Raw genomic sequence first — 13481 nt, 5'->3', positions numbered from 1 at the left:
AAAGGGACTACTGTAGTCTATAGGATTACCCATTAGACACAGGAACAGGCTTTTACAGTTCCCACTATAGACACTAAACTGGTTATGTCAAAAAGTTGGTTTCTATTTTCTTAATTAAAAGAAAAAAATCCTGTCTGAGCAAAGGTAGAAACAAAAAATTAAATATATTCCCTCAACAAAAAAATTGCATCCAAAGCATTTCTTCTCCATCACTCTGCATCACCTGTTGTACCAGCTTTTATAGTCTCGTTAACCAGTTGCTTCAATATTTATACATTTAAATATGTGAAGGACTATGAAGCACTAAGTTTTATTTTGTAAGGTGGCTGCAGCAGGGGGTTACCGGGAGTAGAAAGGAGCAAGGAAAAGGCTCTGTGACCGCAGAGCGGGCGCACCGCAGCCCCTGCTAAGCCAGGGACACGAGCGGGAGCTCTCTATCGCCACCTGCAGGACACGGAGCCCCGGAGAGCGCTCAGCTGAGCGGCACCGGCTCCTGAAAGGGAGGATGGACGCTCCTGCAAACCTTCTCCCGGGATTTAACCAGCGGGGAACCAAACCAGTCCGGGACTGGAGCCCCAAAGCTCGGAGGAGGCGTGTGCGCCCCGCACTGGCCCCGGGACAATGCGCTGCAGGGCAAGAGCTGAGCGAGGCGCTGCCACCGCCACGTGCTGAAACCTCACAGCTGAGCCAGCGGGGAAAGAGCCGGGGGAAATGAGGGAAAGGGGAATAAAAGGATAAAAAAAAAGAAGGTGCTATCTGGAGCTCCTGAGGGCGCACACACCACTGTGCTCCGGCCGGCCGAGCCCCCCGCCCTGGCTGAAGGAGCCCGGCCGGGCCGGGCCGCCCCGCCCGCACCTTCCCCGGGCCCAGAGGCGCCCGCCTCCGGCCCGCGCCTACCGCCGCTGATTGGCGGCCGGGGGCGCTGTAAAGCGGCCGGCGATTGGCAGCGGTGAGGGCCGCGCTGTAAGGCGGCCGGCGATTGGCGGGTGGGTGGGCCCGTGCGGGCGCTGCCCCGCTTTGTACACGCGCGGCCCTTTAACAATGGGCGCGGCGCGCGGCGCCGCGTGATGGCGGCGGAGCCCCGGGGCCGCCGCGCCGCGCTCGGGTGTCCCGGGCTGTGCCCCGCCGCCTCCCCCGCGGCCGCCGCCACCATCTCCGCGACCCCCTCACCCGGCCGTGCCCTGCGGCGGGAAGGGGCGGCTTAACGAGCCGCACTTGTGCCCCGCATGGCGGCCAGCTGGGCCGGGGGGCCGGGGGTGCCCCGCGGCAGCTGATCGCGGTTAGCCGGGGGCGAGCCAGAAAGGGGCGAGGGTGGCGTTGCCCCTCCCGCCCTCAGCGAGTGCCCCTTCCTCCCCGGTGCCTGGGCCCGGGCGCCGTGCCGCGCCGCCGATGGAGCTGGAGGCGCAGTGGTGGACAGGACAGCTGGCGGCCGACATCCACCAAGCGCTTCGATACAAGGTACCCTGGGGGGAGCCGGGCTGGGGGGTGGCCCCGGCGTCTTTGTGAGGCTCCGGACGGCGGAGCCGCCGCGGGCGCAGCGGGCGGAGGGCGCGCCTGGGGCGGCCGCGCTCGGCCGCCGGGGCTCGGCGGAGTTGGCTTTTGTGAACTCGGAGCTCGCCGTGTTGTCCCTCCGTGGGCGCCGGGGCCGTCTGTCCGCGGCCGTGACAGCTGATCCGAGCGGCCGGTCTGTGCTCCCGCTGCTCCCCGGAGAGGGGAAGGGCTCACGGTGGTCCCGGTGCTGCTCTTGAGACGTTTGCAAGGTTTAAACTCGGTAGAAAGCCATTGTGGTGTTATTGGAGCAAAAAAAACCCCTGATCAACCAAACAAAAACCCAGTGAAAGAAACGCTGGGTGTGTTAAGAATAGTAGAGGGTTTAGGCAATTGCTTAGAAGTTGTTTCGATTGTCTCAGAGGTGTTCTTCGGGACTGTTTTGATAAAGCACATCTGAACACCTGGGCTGAAAATCAGTTCACAATGACCGGACCTGCTAAAACAGTGCTTTTGTTGCTTGATGATCCGCTCGATGAGCGGATAACTTTCCCCGGAGTCTTGATTGCTTTACTCTTTTTCCGGTGATGGAGGGAAATAAGGGAAGGACAGGATCATTTATTTGCAACCAAATTATCTTTACTAAAGCTAAATTAGTGTTGTGAAAAGTGAATTATAAAGCTTAGTAGGTGGGAAGTTTGTTTGTGGGCTTTTGTTTCACTTCAATAGCACGTTTCAAAACTTTGAATTTAAATTAAAACCTTGAAAAATTTGTGACTCCATTCCAACTTGATGTCATTAAGTTAGTTAATCAATATAATTTTCGCTGGAAATGTAATTGCACTCCAAATCCTGCTTGAACATAGCGTGTGGGTGCACAGTCTATCTCATAAATTTATTCTTAATAACAGAGGACAGCACTGCTGTTGCTTCTTCTGCTGCATACAAGAAGAGGTACTGGCTACTCAGCAGGAGCCTGGAGGAGTTTTTTTTCCTACCAGTCCGAAGTTTGTATTCAAAATAGATCATGGCACAGATTTTCTCAAATGTGGTGTTTCTAGGACCTTTGTTTTGAGGGGTCCTCCCCCAAATCTGAGACCCTGTGAGCTTAACTAAGTGCCTTAGAGCACCCTGTAATCAATGTCAGTGTGACATCAGTCACATCGGGTCAGTGTTTTGACGTGCACGAGGCGAATGTTGGTGCATGCACACCCCGCTCCCCTTTCTAAGGTTCAGCTGGCTGTTAGTGGTCTTCTCCTGGAGGCATCGGCAGGAGATTTGGCAGCTCTAGAACATGCAAACACCTAAGTACAAAGTCTGGTTGCCCAGATTGAGCTGTGGCAAGAGAGGGTTGAGTTAAACTATTGAACTTTGCATTGAAGCAGCTGAGGAATAACTTGCATGGCCTTGTACAGCCTTAGCAGCAGAGACAATACAACAGACATGGTAAAAGCTGAAGTCGCTCTGGCTGATTGCCCAAATGGAAGATGGTAAATTTTAGTTTGTTAATATTGTGCAGAAACAAAGTATTTTTAGTTGTTCTGTAATACAGCAAATAGATTTTTTTTTGCTGAAAAGGAATTCTGAAGTGATGAGAGGGAAGAAGGGAGAAATACTTTGAAACTTCCGTTATAAATATTAAAATATCAGCTGTATTAATCTGTTACCTCTTCAAACTAAATCATGGTTTTAATAAAATTACCTGTTGCTGTCCATCTAGGAGCTAAAGCTGCCCTCTTACAAAGGCCAGTCTCCCCAGTTACACCTGAGAAGATACTTTGCAGACCTGATTGCCATTGTGAGCAACCGGTTCAGGCTGTGTCCTGCTGCGCGCCACCTGGCTGTGTACCTGCTGGACCTCTTCATGGACCGCTACGACATATCCACACAGCAACTGCACGTGGTTGCTCTGTCCTGTTTACTTTTAGCAAGTAAGTATGTGGCACCAAACTTTAACTAGACTGATCGATTCTACTGCCAAATGCAGGGTGTGTCTTGGTGGGATGGAGCAGGTGGGGGAAACCAAGTGGTTATAAACTATGAGCAGTGTGTATTGGTTTGCCCCAGTTGGTAGAACATTTCTTTAGACTTGTTGTGATGTCTGTTGGCACCTGATGAAACTGAGGGTGGGAAAAAACAAGCTGTGATTAAAAACTAATGTTTATATTTGCAAACAAATTATTCTAATGTGAACTTTAAGACAGAAAGGCTGTCTTTCTAGGGGTATCTCAAAATAGGTACATCCTGTGCTGGAAATGAGAAATTTGCTTATCTGTGATAAAGAAAGAAATTAAATAAGTCATGTGTAGACTGCACTGCATTCTGCTGATTGTGCCGTGTAGTTCTAGAATACTCCAGATTTTTGTAAATGGCAATGTTATTTAAGCAAGCTAAGAAATCCTGTGTTGTCAAATAAAAAATGTAACACAGGTAAAATCCATTGGTGAATACACAGTACTCTGAAGACAGACTTAATTACAACCATTCATTATAAACAGTGCTGCTTATATTGACCTCAGCTAGATTCTTGTGGCGTGTATCCACCTTTCAACATTTGGGGACCCCATTTCAATATCTCTGAAAAAATATGGGTGCTGTTTGCTGGGAAACCTGCTGGCATTTGTTCACAGACAAATAGAGTCAGAGAAACTGGTCCTGGCAGCAGAACTAAGTGTTGGTTCAGTTTCTGCTGGTCTGTTTCTCTGAATCTATTCTCATTTTCTCCAGTAAGGGCTCTAGGCCCTCTTTGCTACAAAACTGGAGTGCAGTGGTATTGGACAGATTTCATCCTTTGATTGCATCCCGTGTCCACCAATACAGCTATTCAGCAGAGCAGTTAAACCAGAAAAGGGTTATTTCACATTCTTCTGAGGGTAGACTTTGACTAGGTGCCACCAGCTAGTAATCTTCTCTTGGCAAAGGGTGTTGTGCTGAGTATGAAAACATTGCCTCAGAAACCACTGTAATCCATTTAGGAAAATGGACTGGCTTTGAACTAATGCCGGATTTTCAAATTAAATTCATGTTCTGAAGAGAGGTTTTTTTTTTGTTTTAAACAAACCTCTGCCATCGTTCATGGCAAGCTGCAAGTAGAGATCTGAAAGCCTGGAGAAGCAATGTATGGGTTGGTTAAGAGAGAAGCAGAATGCTGTTTTAAACTTTTGCCCTGTGTGGCTACAACAAGCAGTTTAATCAGTGGTGTAATAAGTTATGACACTGTGATATATCTGATAAGCTTAAGGAAGTAATAAGAGGAATTATGTGACTCCTGAAGTTTTTATTTCTGTAATTACTGGAGTATGGGAAACAAAAACTAATGGACTGGCACTGGTATTGGATTAAGTCCTATATAAGTACCTCCACTGTTGAAAAAAGTAAACGTTCATGTATGTTCAGTCCTGCAAAACTCAAAGAATGTGCATTTACAACCTATCATGTAGCACTGAATAGAGAGTGTAAGATGGAAAGAATTTGCAATGAAATTGAAATAGCACAACCATATGGCAAACTGTATGGAAATGTGACACTTGTTTCTCTTATTAATGGGTTTTCTACATACACAGTTTTGCTTTAGGCTAAAAACATACAGGCCTGACAAGTTCAAAGTCAAAGGAAGGTTGCAACAGTATATGTGGCAGAGGAGGTTTTCAGATGCACGCTGAAACCCGCTTGTTTGCCAGATCTCAAGTATAAAACTGCACCTACCATTGCAGGCATTAAAAGCAGCCAGGTTGGCTGGAGCTCTAGCTATGCTCTAATGAGTTTTAGACACAAAAAGGGTGTGCAGGGGTGGGAGGGTGATTAAAACCAAATGCTCTTGTGGTGTGTTTGCCAAGTCACATCAAAGTGGTATTTCATTGATGTTGGGGACACATTATACAATAATTGGGTGACAAAAGCTTGCATATGCAGTGTCAGTGATGTCCTAATATTCTGCTCTTGGCAGCTGGCTTCTGTGTGCCAGCATGGGAAAACCAACAGGAAACATGGCACTGCACAATATCCTACACAGTGTTTGACATTATCTGCTGAAATTTAGCCCATTTTAGTACATACCCCTTTTTGTCTCTAATAACATAGTCCATTTGAGCTTTGCATCTGCAGGAAAGTCTCAAGCTTGTTTGACATAGTAGAATTGAAATATGACCAACAAGACATTAGCTATAATCCATTTTATAGTGAATTTGTGCTGAACCTTTTTTTCCCTCCTCTTTCTGTTCACCTGAAGGTAAATTCGAAGAAAAGGAAGACAGTGTTCCCAAACTTGAACAGTTGAACAGCTTGGGTTGTATGACTAACATGAATTTGGTACTAACAAAACAGAATTTGCTTCACATGGAGTTGTTGTTGCTAGAAACATTTCAGTGGAATTTGTGCCTCCCAACTGCTGCTCATTTCATCGACTATTATCTTTCTATTGCTGTCCATGAGACTGATCTTCATGATGGCTGGCCAATGGTTTGCTTAGAGAAGACTAAGTTATATATGGCAAAATATGCTGATTACTTTCTGGAAGTATCATTGCAAGGTGAGTTACAGATTTCAGATAATGACTTCTTTGTTGTCTTGACAGACAATGTCAAACTTCAATGATTTTTTTTTCTTATTCCTTCTTTCTAGATCATGAATTTTTAAATTATGCCCCTTCTTTAGTTGCTACTGCATGTGTAGCTTCTTCAAGGGTTATCCTGCGTCTCTCACCCACCTGGCCCACACGGCTGCATCACCTCACTGCCTACTCCTGGGACTTCCTGGTGCCGTGCATTGAGCGACTCTTAATGTGAGTTAACACCAGTGGCTTTTTTAAGCCCATCTCTGCATCTGTTGTTATGCTTAATTGCTGCCAGCAGTGCAATTACATTTCTTTAAAAATTTCTGTTCCTCTGTTCTAAAAATACTTATGTATAAGTTTGGTAATATTTTTAGGCAATAACTGTTTTGCTCTTTCTAAAAGAGAAAATTTTATCAGATCTAATCTCTTTCCTGATCTTTCAACAAATAAACTTCTGCCTTGCATTTCCACTGAACATCTGGGATGCTTTGAGCATCTTCAATAGCTTGTTCCCAATCTCCCTAGTCTGATCTCTGAGCAAAGAGATAGTGAAGAGTACCAAAGGCGTAGGAGCTTTTGACTGTTTGCCTTGGAAGTTCAAGGCATGCCCCAAAGATGATGGATCAAACCTGCAGACTGTTTAGGTGACCAGCTTTGGCAGAAGGAGATAACCAGGAGTTTGTATCTATTTTTGCTGTATCCATTTTTGCATTACGGCTGACATAAGATAAAAATGCCAATGAATGCCAAGTGAACCTTCCTGAGTAGGCATGTTACACAATCTGCTTTCCCTCTACAGAAATTTGCTCTTACCCAAGTCTAGCATAGTTGTGATCAGAAGATGCACAGCTGTGGAAGAACCACATCAGCCTTAGAAATGTGACATTATCACCCTTGATGGCCTCTGTTGTCTTCACTTATGTGTATAATGAAAGGAGTAGCACCTAAAACATGCAAGTGCTGTTGCAGAAGTGTTTTCAGTATTGCTCTGGAATAGAGGGAAGGCACCATCAAAAAGTTAGGAATGAAATGTGTAGGTGGCATCTGCTTAACCTCAGCACAGAATTGAGAAAGAGAGTATGGCTAGATACCTTTCAGACAGTTGTAAATCAAAGGGAATTCAGATGAGCTATACTGGATAGGCTAGAAATAAGGTGAGACGAAGGGAAAAAAAAAAGTGGTTTTGCTCTCTAGAACAGGATCCAATACCTATATGCATATGATCTTTTAAGTACTGTAATGTAGATATTGCAAACCTTTCTGGTATCTTTCCTTTAGAAACCTTATGCTCTGTTTAATTTAAATTAGGTAGAAGCAGCTAGTTCAGGTTCTGGTAATCCAGCAATTTTGTTGGGCTATGTAAGTACAGTAGCAAGCTTTAGTGCCCTGTGATTCTAGATCCCACTCTCTTACATGTATTGTATTTGGCTTTTATTTGTGTTTTTTATTGCTACACAATGAAGTGAAATACTGGAAAGAGAGACTGTACCCTAACCACATTTTGAAACCTTAGGTGATTGTAAAGGGTAGCTAAAATGATTTTTTTTTAAGTTTTGGAAGCTGTCAGATACTTGCATCATTTTTTAGAGTGCTCTTAAAGTTAACTCAAAGGAGTTTAAATGATATTAATGTCTATTTTGATGTATTTTGTCTTTTCAATTGGTTTTAGTGCGCATGATAACGATGTGAAGGAAGCAAACAAGCAGAAAGGACAACAGGCTCAGTCTGCCCAGCACGCTGTGTTTCAGCCCCCAGCTCCAAGTGCCCAGCAGGCCAATGCTCAGCAGCACCAGCACGTACCACAGTACCTGCAGGCTCACCAGTCCTCCTTGCAGTTCCACCACCCAGCATCACAGCAGCAAAGCTGCCAGCAGATACTGTCATCCACTCACACAGCCTCCTACCCACTGCAGACCTGCCCTGCTGCCTTACAGAGCAGTGCTCAGGCTCGAGGCCACGTGCAGACGGGCACTGCCATGTCGCTGGCTGTGCCACTGGATGTGAAGCCGTGCATAAGTGTCTCCTACAACCGGACATACCAAGTGAATGGACGATATTCCTGTATTACTCCCTGCTTTGAGAGGTGATAAGTACAAAATGCTTTTGTGCTCGTTTGTTTTTTGGGGCAGAGAGTTGTGTGGAAAACTGTTTCATTTTTTTGTTAAACCTCAAAGTTGGAGGGCAAAAAATTGAATAAAAAAAGGTGTCTTCCCAGGAAAGAAAGCAACTGGATTGGCAACCGGTACCACAGCTCAAATAACAGCCTGCAAAAAGTTAGCACACAGACCATCCTCTGAAAAAGAATCTGTATGCTTGGGGATAATGTGTTCTTCCTCTGACACTCAGAATATTCTGCTTCTAATGTGTGTCTGTGAAATACTACTCAAAAGAAAAGCCAGCTGTGGACTAACTACAGACTTATCTTTTAATGAAGGAGATATGCAGTATTATTTTGAAGACATTTATGTCATCCCACCGTACAGTATTAACACTTACTTTATACTTACTGAAACTTAAGAATCCACTGAATGCCCGACTTCTACAGGTACATGGAGATCACAGGAAGAAACAAATCTCATGTGGCTAACTCCATAATCTTGCCCCTTTTTCACCGCTTGTGTTGGTTATTTGCTTTAGGCTAACGCACGTGAATTAACTGGTATTTTGCCTAGTTTTTAAAGTTTTGTACCTTACAGGAGAGACAGTGTATTTTTGCCTCTTTTATCCTCCCTGTCTTTTTTGTGTTTAAAGTAACTCTTTCATACTAACTCAGGGACTTTTCTACTCATTACTCTGTGCTGCTGGTTTGTACGCTAATTGGGTTTAACTCGGGGAAGGAAGGCAGAGGGGGAAGAGACTATAGCAAGTGGAGTGGCTTTTCTTCAGGGCATCTATGCAGAGTACCAAAGGGATATGTTAGCGTTCACAGAATGTAGATGTGAACTACTGCCCAGCAGTGTGATAATTGAAGAAAAGAGAAAGTTTCAACTGGACTTGTACTGTACCAGAACTACTGCAGTGGCCGTGATTCCTCTTTGTACACGCACACAAACACATGAATACTATTAACCAACAGAAAGCATCCTCCAGTTGTACTGAATCATCCCTACAGAAAAAGTACACTTAAATGCTGACAGGAATCCAGTTCTGTCACGTTTATAGTGGAGGGAAATTCTCAGGTAATAAAGGGGCAACTTTTTCTTCTACTATTTGGGAGTTCCAGAAGAAGATGTAGAGATTTGCTCTTCTACATGGGTGGATCAAAAATATTTTGCAGAGTGAACTCCTTCACCACAAGTAAGGTGCTAATAATATAACTTCATGGAATTACACTATCTCCTATGGAGTGGATAGTCTGAGGGTAGAAAGCTTCACTCATCCACCTCTTGGATGAAAATTATGGTAGAGATATTAATGGAGATGGTTTTTGGGGTCCTTTGTGTGTTTGTTGGGGTATTTTTAGGGGGGTGTTGTGGTTTTTTTGTTTTTCTTTAAATACAAGAAGATATTAGACTTTCTCCTGTGGTAGAATATGGGAGGAAGTGGTATGAATAACAGGATTCTTACTACTTTAAAATATCTTTATACTATGTGGGCTTAAGGCTTTTTTTGGTAGTTTCATTTGTTTTTTCACCATCTTCTTCCCTGTCTTAGTGGCAGCACTTAAAGTTGTGTACCATCAAATGACACTGAATTATTGTGAATCTTACAGAAACTGTTTTGAAAGCAGGGGCAATTAAATTACATTATCAATATGAAGATGAAAGCTTTATCACCATAATGTTCAGAATGGAGGAGGACAGCTGTGTTCATTCTTTCTGGGGCTAAATTATAACATGCTACAAAAACCCTATTTATTGTTGAGGAGAAGAAATCCTGTTTCTCTTGTTTTGTCTTTAAATCCCAATTTTTGTTGTAGGCTTTTGTAGCATAGATGTGCAAGTCAAGAAGAATAAGAGGATGAAGGGAAAAGATGTCCCTCTCCCTTTTATCCTAGAGAATCAACTTTGAAATAGGCATAGTGTGGTCAATTCCTTATTAAAATGAAAGTTGGTTTGGTTTTTTTCCTCTCCGCTCTTCATCTCTTAATGAATATTTCCCTATGTCTGAGAGTAGTGTTAAGTAGAGACTTTCCACCTTATAAGATGCCATACTTTTTACTCAGCACTGTTATCCATTTTAGAGGGAAATGGACTTCTTTCTGCTGGTTTCATTTTGTTGCAATGCTGTATCCAAGTCCTCAGTGCTCTAACTACCTCTGATGCTATGAATGTACAGTCTTGTAATAGACCATGACTTGAAATAACAGCAGATGCCTGTAGCAATTTTTTTCTGTAAAATCTTCAAATCATCTAACTTGTCATCTTTTTTTGCAACACAGCAGTATAGGCTCTTCTTTTTTGGGGGTATTAGTAAATTTATCCCATAGGCATTTGATATATAAAAATTTAACTAATACTTAACACTGGAATTAAAATGGGTGGGGGGCTTTTTTCACTTAGTTAATACCACAGCTTTACATTTAATAGGGTGTTTTTTATTTGACTATTTTAAGACATTAGGTCAATTGTAAAAAGATCCACTACATACTGTTTGTTTTTAATTTATTACTTAGTCTGAGTTTTTTTCTGACACTACAGCTGCATCATGACTACAGAGAAAATGTACACTGAACAGTTTCAATCTATATTATTTAAAAGGGCTTTATCAGTGTACATTAAAAATACACTGTTCTTACTATTAGAACCAAAACGTGTTTTTTATGGCATAAATAAGAATGGTGCTTCTAAATGCAAAATGTCCAAAACAATGGAATCTTTGTGAGTGCTATGCATTCAACTTATTTTTTAAAATAAAACTAGTTTTGAGTAAGAAGGCTCCAGTGTGTATTACGCTTTGTATTGTGCTTTATAAAAAGTATGTAAACTGTCTTGCCCTGTGTAGCTGCCTGAAGCTGTAAGGATTTCTTTCTTTCCCTCCCCCCATGTTTTCCGTGACATATCATAAGCTTCAGGAACACTCAGACTTCACAATTGAAAAAAAAAAGTAGGAAGGAAATCATGCAGGAAGGAGCTTTAAAACTTAATTGCAGCCACAGCATATGCTAAATATTGTACACTTCAACAATGAGTCTAGTGCACAGCTGTAACAAAATAAATAAGGAACAAAAGAACTCTAATAGTTCAAGAGCCAGCGGGTGGAATTCATTTTGTTCTCATGCAAAAAAGCAACCATTAATACTGACAATCTCAGATTTCTAATACTAGAAATCATTTAGGAGATGTGGGAATAGCCTCTTGTCAAGAGCCACAAGCACTTGTGTTATTTACAATAGCTGTGAAGGCTCAGTCATGCTTCAGGCACTGTAAAATCACATGATGTATCCTAGCACAGATATTTTTGATTGTTTTGAACTTCTGATAACTGCTGCTTACTAGAAATAGTTCTGTTTCTTTCTAACACTGCATGTTTTACATTTGTACCAAGGCTGTGATTATGGCCTGAGTCACAAAAATTAATAAGATTGCTTAAAATTTAATTTGTCTGAAGTTAAAAAATGAAATTGTGAGGCCTCTTAGCTTTCACCCATCCATTTAGGAATAAACCACTGATAGTGAAAACCTTTCTGGAGGACCTAGGCCCACAGGGAGAGCAAGCTGTACTCCATCCCTGTAAGGAACAAAGGCAATGCTCTAATACAACGATAGCATGCATATTACATGGATACTTTGATCTGGAAAGTTTTGTCCTCACTCTTAAGGCAGCAAAAGTCAAGTCTGTCTAGACTGTGGCCTTGAAATCTCAAATTTTTATATATTTTTTCACTGTAATTACAAAATAGGAACTACCTGTGACATTTCTGAGTCTCCTAACAACTACAGGGACTGCCAAATACTTTTCAACATTTCAGTAGAAGTCTCAGCTTCAGATTTGAAATTGCAAGTCAAGCTATTTTTGTGTTTGTACATAACAAGAAAAGCCTTATCTCTGCTTCCCATGACCCAGGTTCATTATTTACTTTAAATGTGAGGCTATTTACAGTCTTCCAGCATTGCAAATTTAGCTTAAAATATGAATTTTAAAGTCAACATTTTAGTGACTGACACATCACCAGAAATAAAAACTTTTTCCAACTGTAATACTGTGGTTAAAATATATATAAGCCAGAAAGTAATGTAGCATATTCCTGCAATAATTTATTAACTCTGCATTCTGAATGTTCACAGGAACAAAAACCTTGTGAGTAGATAAGGCCTTATCTGAGTGAGTGCAAGTGCCCAGTTGGTCATCATGTATTAAAAGGTTGTCAACAGCAATTTTTCAAAACACCATGTAAAGCAGCAATAACAAAATACACACTGTTATTTTTAGAATCAATCTCAGGGATATTTTAGAAGTTAGGGCACAAGTACAATTGTGAAGCTTACCTTAGACTGTTTGCTCTTTCCTGGAATTAAATGTAATGTAAGAAATTTCTCTAACTTCAATAAACAAGGCATGCATTCTGACAAAGGAAAGCAGTTGCTACTGAACATTGAAAAGAAAAACCCCAAACCAAACAATGTGTAACTGCATAATTATTTTCTCCTTAAACTCCTTTTTCTATGCACCTTCAGGTATCTAGATATCTTTATCATATTGAAGAAAACAAATATATGAAAAGCATTGCTTAGAAACTTTTAGAAAATTAAAACATAAAATTGAATAGAAGTAATTGAAAATTATTGTATGCACAGTTACACTATGGGTATTTCAATACTCGAGCTCACCAGATTGGAAACTTTAACACTTGCCCTCCCTGCAGTCTGACCTACAGATTTATTAATGAGACTCCATGCAGAAGAGGACAGATTGTCAATCTGCCTGTTGTTAATGTGATGTCATGGAAGATTTTCTTCTTTACCCTCTCCAACCACTCAGCTATGTTACTTAGAGAAGAGTTCTCTATTTTGTTTGTTTTAAGAACACAAACAGCAGCAAGGCTTTGCTAAGTGCTTCTGTATGCTTGGATGGACAGATTTTGCAGGAGGGTGGATGACACTCCAGACAGCACTGCTGCAGATCTCCAGAGGTGTAGAAATTCTTCAGAAATACCACAAAGCTTGAGTTTCCAGGCAAAGTGCCTGTATTTTGGAGAGCAGCTCTGTGCTCATGACCTTGCATCCCATCTCAGTGTTTGTATCTTATCTTAGCTCCTGTTTGCTGTGGTGCAGTAAGGACAATCTCCAAGGACTTAGATATTCCATTCCCTTTTAGCAGAGATTATGAATGCCTTGAAGACTATCTGCACTGACAGATGAAGGGTGTGTGTGTAGGTGTGTGGCCACACATCCAAAAACAGCTGAATGGCAAATGGGAAAACTGGATAGGGCCCTACTGACCAATGTGTTCTCTAACCAGTAGCAAAGTCCCCTTCAGACTTCTATATCTGGGTTGAGGT

At 42.4% G+C, this 13481-nt stretch overlaps 1 protein-coding gene across 1 annotated transcript; it reads left to right on the top strand.

The window, feature by feature from the left end:
* The first annotated feature begins 1086 nt into the window (after positions 1 to 1086).
* On the top strand, positions 1087 to 11413 carry CCNJ (cyclin J). The gene is made up of 5 exons (XM_030951643.1): positions 1087 to 1458; positions 3209 to 3419; positions 5717 to 6016; positions 6109 to 6268; positions 7710 to 11413. Exons 1-5 carry the CDS (start codon positions 1390 to 1392, stop codon positions 8125 to 8127), a joined length of 1158 nt encoding a protein of 385 aa, XP_030807503.1. The 5' UTR covers positions 1087 to 1389; the 3' UTR covers positions 8128 to 11413.
* The last annotated feature ends 2068 nt before the right edge of the window (positions 11414 to 13481 follow it).

This window comes from Camarhynchus parvulus, chromosome 6 (assembly GCF_901933205.1).
Source record: "Camarhynchus parvulus chromosome 6, STF_HiC, whole genome shotgun sequence".
NCBI lineage: Eukaryota > Metazoa > Chordata > Aves > Passeriformes > Thraupidae > Camarhynchus > Camarhynchus parvulus.
This window is presented reverse-complemented; position numbering and strand designations above follow the sequence as displayed.

Coding starts and splice junctions, on each gene's coding strand:
- CCNJ (XM_030951643.1), top strand. CDS start 1,390: ATGGAGCTGGAGGCGCAGTGGTGGACAGGACAGCTGGCGGCCGACATC. Junction 1,459..3,208: donor ACCAAGCGCTTCGATACAAG/GTACCCTGGGGG, acceptor CTGTCCATCTAG/GAGCTAAAGCTGCCCTCTTA. Junction 6,017..6,108: donor TCTGGAAGTATCATTGCAAG/GTGAGTTACAGA, acceptor CCTTCTTTCTAG/ATCATGAATTTTTAAATTAT.